The 1929-nt window shown below is 48.4% G+C and overlaps 1 protein-coding gene across 1 annotated transcript; it reads left to right on the top strand.

Annotated features, from left to right (window-relative positions):
* Nucleotides 1-497: 497 nt before the first annotated feature.
* Nucleotides 498-1479, top strand: LOC106002421 (phosphoribosylformylglycinamidine synthase-like; the record flags this gene model as incomplete). The annotated part of the gene is made up of 3 exons (XM_013037301.1): nucleotides 498-603; nucleotides 1061-1250; nucleotides 1374-1479. Coding segments are annotated over 3 exons (402 nt in total), but the record flags the coding sequence as incomplete, so codon positions are not given.
* Between the last annotated feature and the right edge of the window lie 450 nt (nucleotides 1480-1929).

The following is a 1929-nucleotide window of genomic DNA, read 5'->3' as shown; positions in this document are numbered from 1 at the left end:
GCTGTCCCTCAGCTCTTCAGCTCAAAGCTAGCACTCTACCACTTGAGCCACCTTCCCTCCCCCTGAGATGCCTTCTGACTAGCTAGGATTACAGGCATGAGCCACTGGTGCCTGGCTGACTTTTTTTTTTTTTTTTTTATTTTTTACCAAGGTTTGAACTCAGGGCTTTGTACTTGCTTAGCTGGTGTTCTATCACTTGAGCCTCTTCTTCAGCCTAGTTTTTTATTGGTTAGGAAATGGAGTTTCTCAGATGTCTATGCTCAGGCTGGCCTCAAATTGCCATCCTCTGGTTTTCAGTCTCCTGAATAGTTAAGATTATGGTGTAAGCTACAGGTGCTGGACTTGAGAGTGACTTTTGAAAGCAAGTTTCTTGGTGACCAGTCTTGCCTTAACACCTATAGAAAAAGAATAGTGGGAGTTGGACAGTGGTGAGCAAGATCCCCTTCCAGCTGAGCCCTGCAGACTCTCAGATTCTAATCATCTCTTTTACTCCTCAGGCTGAATTTTTCAACCCCACTGTCCACCAACATTGTTTCTGTGTGCCAGGCTTCTGGACTGGAGGCAGTGGAACGAGTGGAGACTACCCGGCGCTACCGGCTTTCAGTGAGTCAGTAGACTGTCAGATAGAGAATCAGGTGGACCAGATGGACCAAAGTTAAGAGATTAGCTCCTAAACTCTCATGAGGTCATTGGAAACATGGGGAAAAAGCTGTATGGTTGTGAAAGTTGTTTGCTTACCTGAAGGTACCTGATTAGAAGTCCAGTCTGGGCTTCCTGAACAAATTTGCATTCTGGCATAGATTCATGCCTGGAAGGGAGGCTTTTGTGTGGCCTAATCAAAGGTGCTACGTGGGATCTAAGAATATAGCTTAGTGATAATTGCTTACCTAGCATATATATATGGTCCTGGGTTTGATACCCAGCACTGCAAAAAACAAAAACAAAACACATACTATGAAGATGAAGCAGATTGGCATTGCATTGAAGGGCTGAGGGTAGTCCCTTTCTTTCCATTCTTCAAAACTATCCCTTGATCTCTGTGTATGTGTCTCATTGCTAGTTTGCCCACCCTCCTTCGGCTGAGATAGAAGCCATTGCTCTGGTTGCCCTCCATGACCGGATGACGGAGCAGCACTTTCCCAATCCCATCCAGAGCTTCTCCCCTGAGAACATCCCGGCCCCTCTTCATGGTCCCATTAACATACTGGCTGAGGGTCGGGCTGCCCTGGAGAAAGCCAACCAGGAGCTAGGTAAGCAGGGGTCCCTGGGAGAGGTAGGAACCAGGCCAGGATAGTCCAGCAGGGACGCCGAGACCTGAAGTATGTTCCCTGAGGACTACAGTCAGCTCCTCCAGCTCTGAGTTTGTCTCCCAGGTCTGGCTCTGGACTCCTGGGACCTGGATTTCTACACCAAGCGCTTCCAGGAGCTTCAGCGGAACCCGAGCACTGTAGAGGCCTTTGATTTGGCTCAGTCCAATAGGTGAGGAGGAATGGGGTCAATCCCATGGAGTTTAGAAGGGAAGGCCATAAGGACTTGTCCTCTTGGCTGTCCCTTCCTGTAGGGACCTCCTTGAGTCTGTTGGAATACCTAGGTTCCTCTGCCCAGCCAGGAATCTACCTTCAAGACTTTGGTGTGATCTTCACTTTGAATAGTCCACTGTAGCAGAGTGCTTGTTAAATAATAGATTTCTGGAATGTATTTTGACCTATTAGAAATAGTATAAGGCCCAGTGCTGGTGGTCTGTAATCCTAGCTACTCAAGAGGCTGAGGGGCTAGGAAGGTGGCTTAGTGGTAGAGCGCTTGCCTTGCATGCAAGAGGCCCTGGGTTCGATTCCTCAGCACCACATAAGCAAAAAGAAAAAAGCCGGAAGTGGAGCTGTGGCTCAAGTGGTTGAGTGCTAGCCTTGAGCTGAAGAGCTGAGGGACAGC

The sequence above is a fragment of the Dipodomys ordii genome, unplaced genomic scaffold (genome assembly GCF_000151885.1).
Source record: "Dipodomys ordii isolate 6190 unplaced genomic scaffold, Dord_2.0 Scaffold10233, whole genome shotgun sequence".
Classification (NCBI taxonomy): Eukaryota; Metazoa; Chordata; class Mammalia; order Rodentia; family Heteromyidae; genus Dipodomys; species Dipodomys ordii.
Note: the sequence above shows the minus strand (reverse complement) of the source record. Positions and strands in the feature narration are given on the sequence as shown.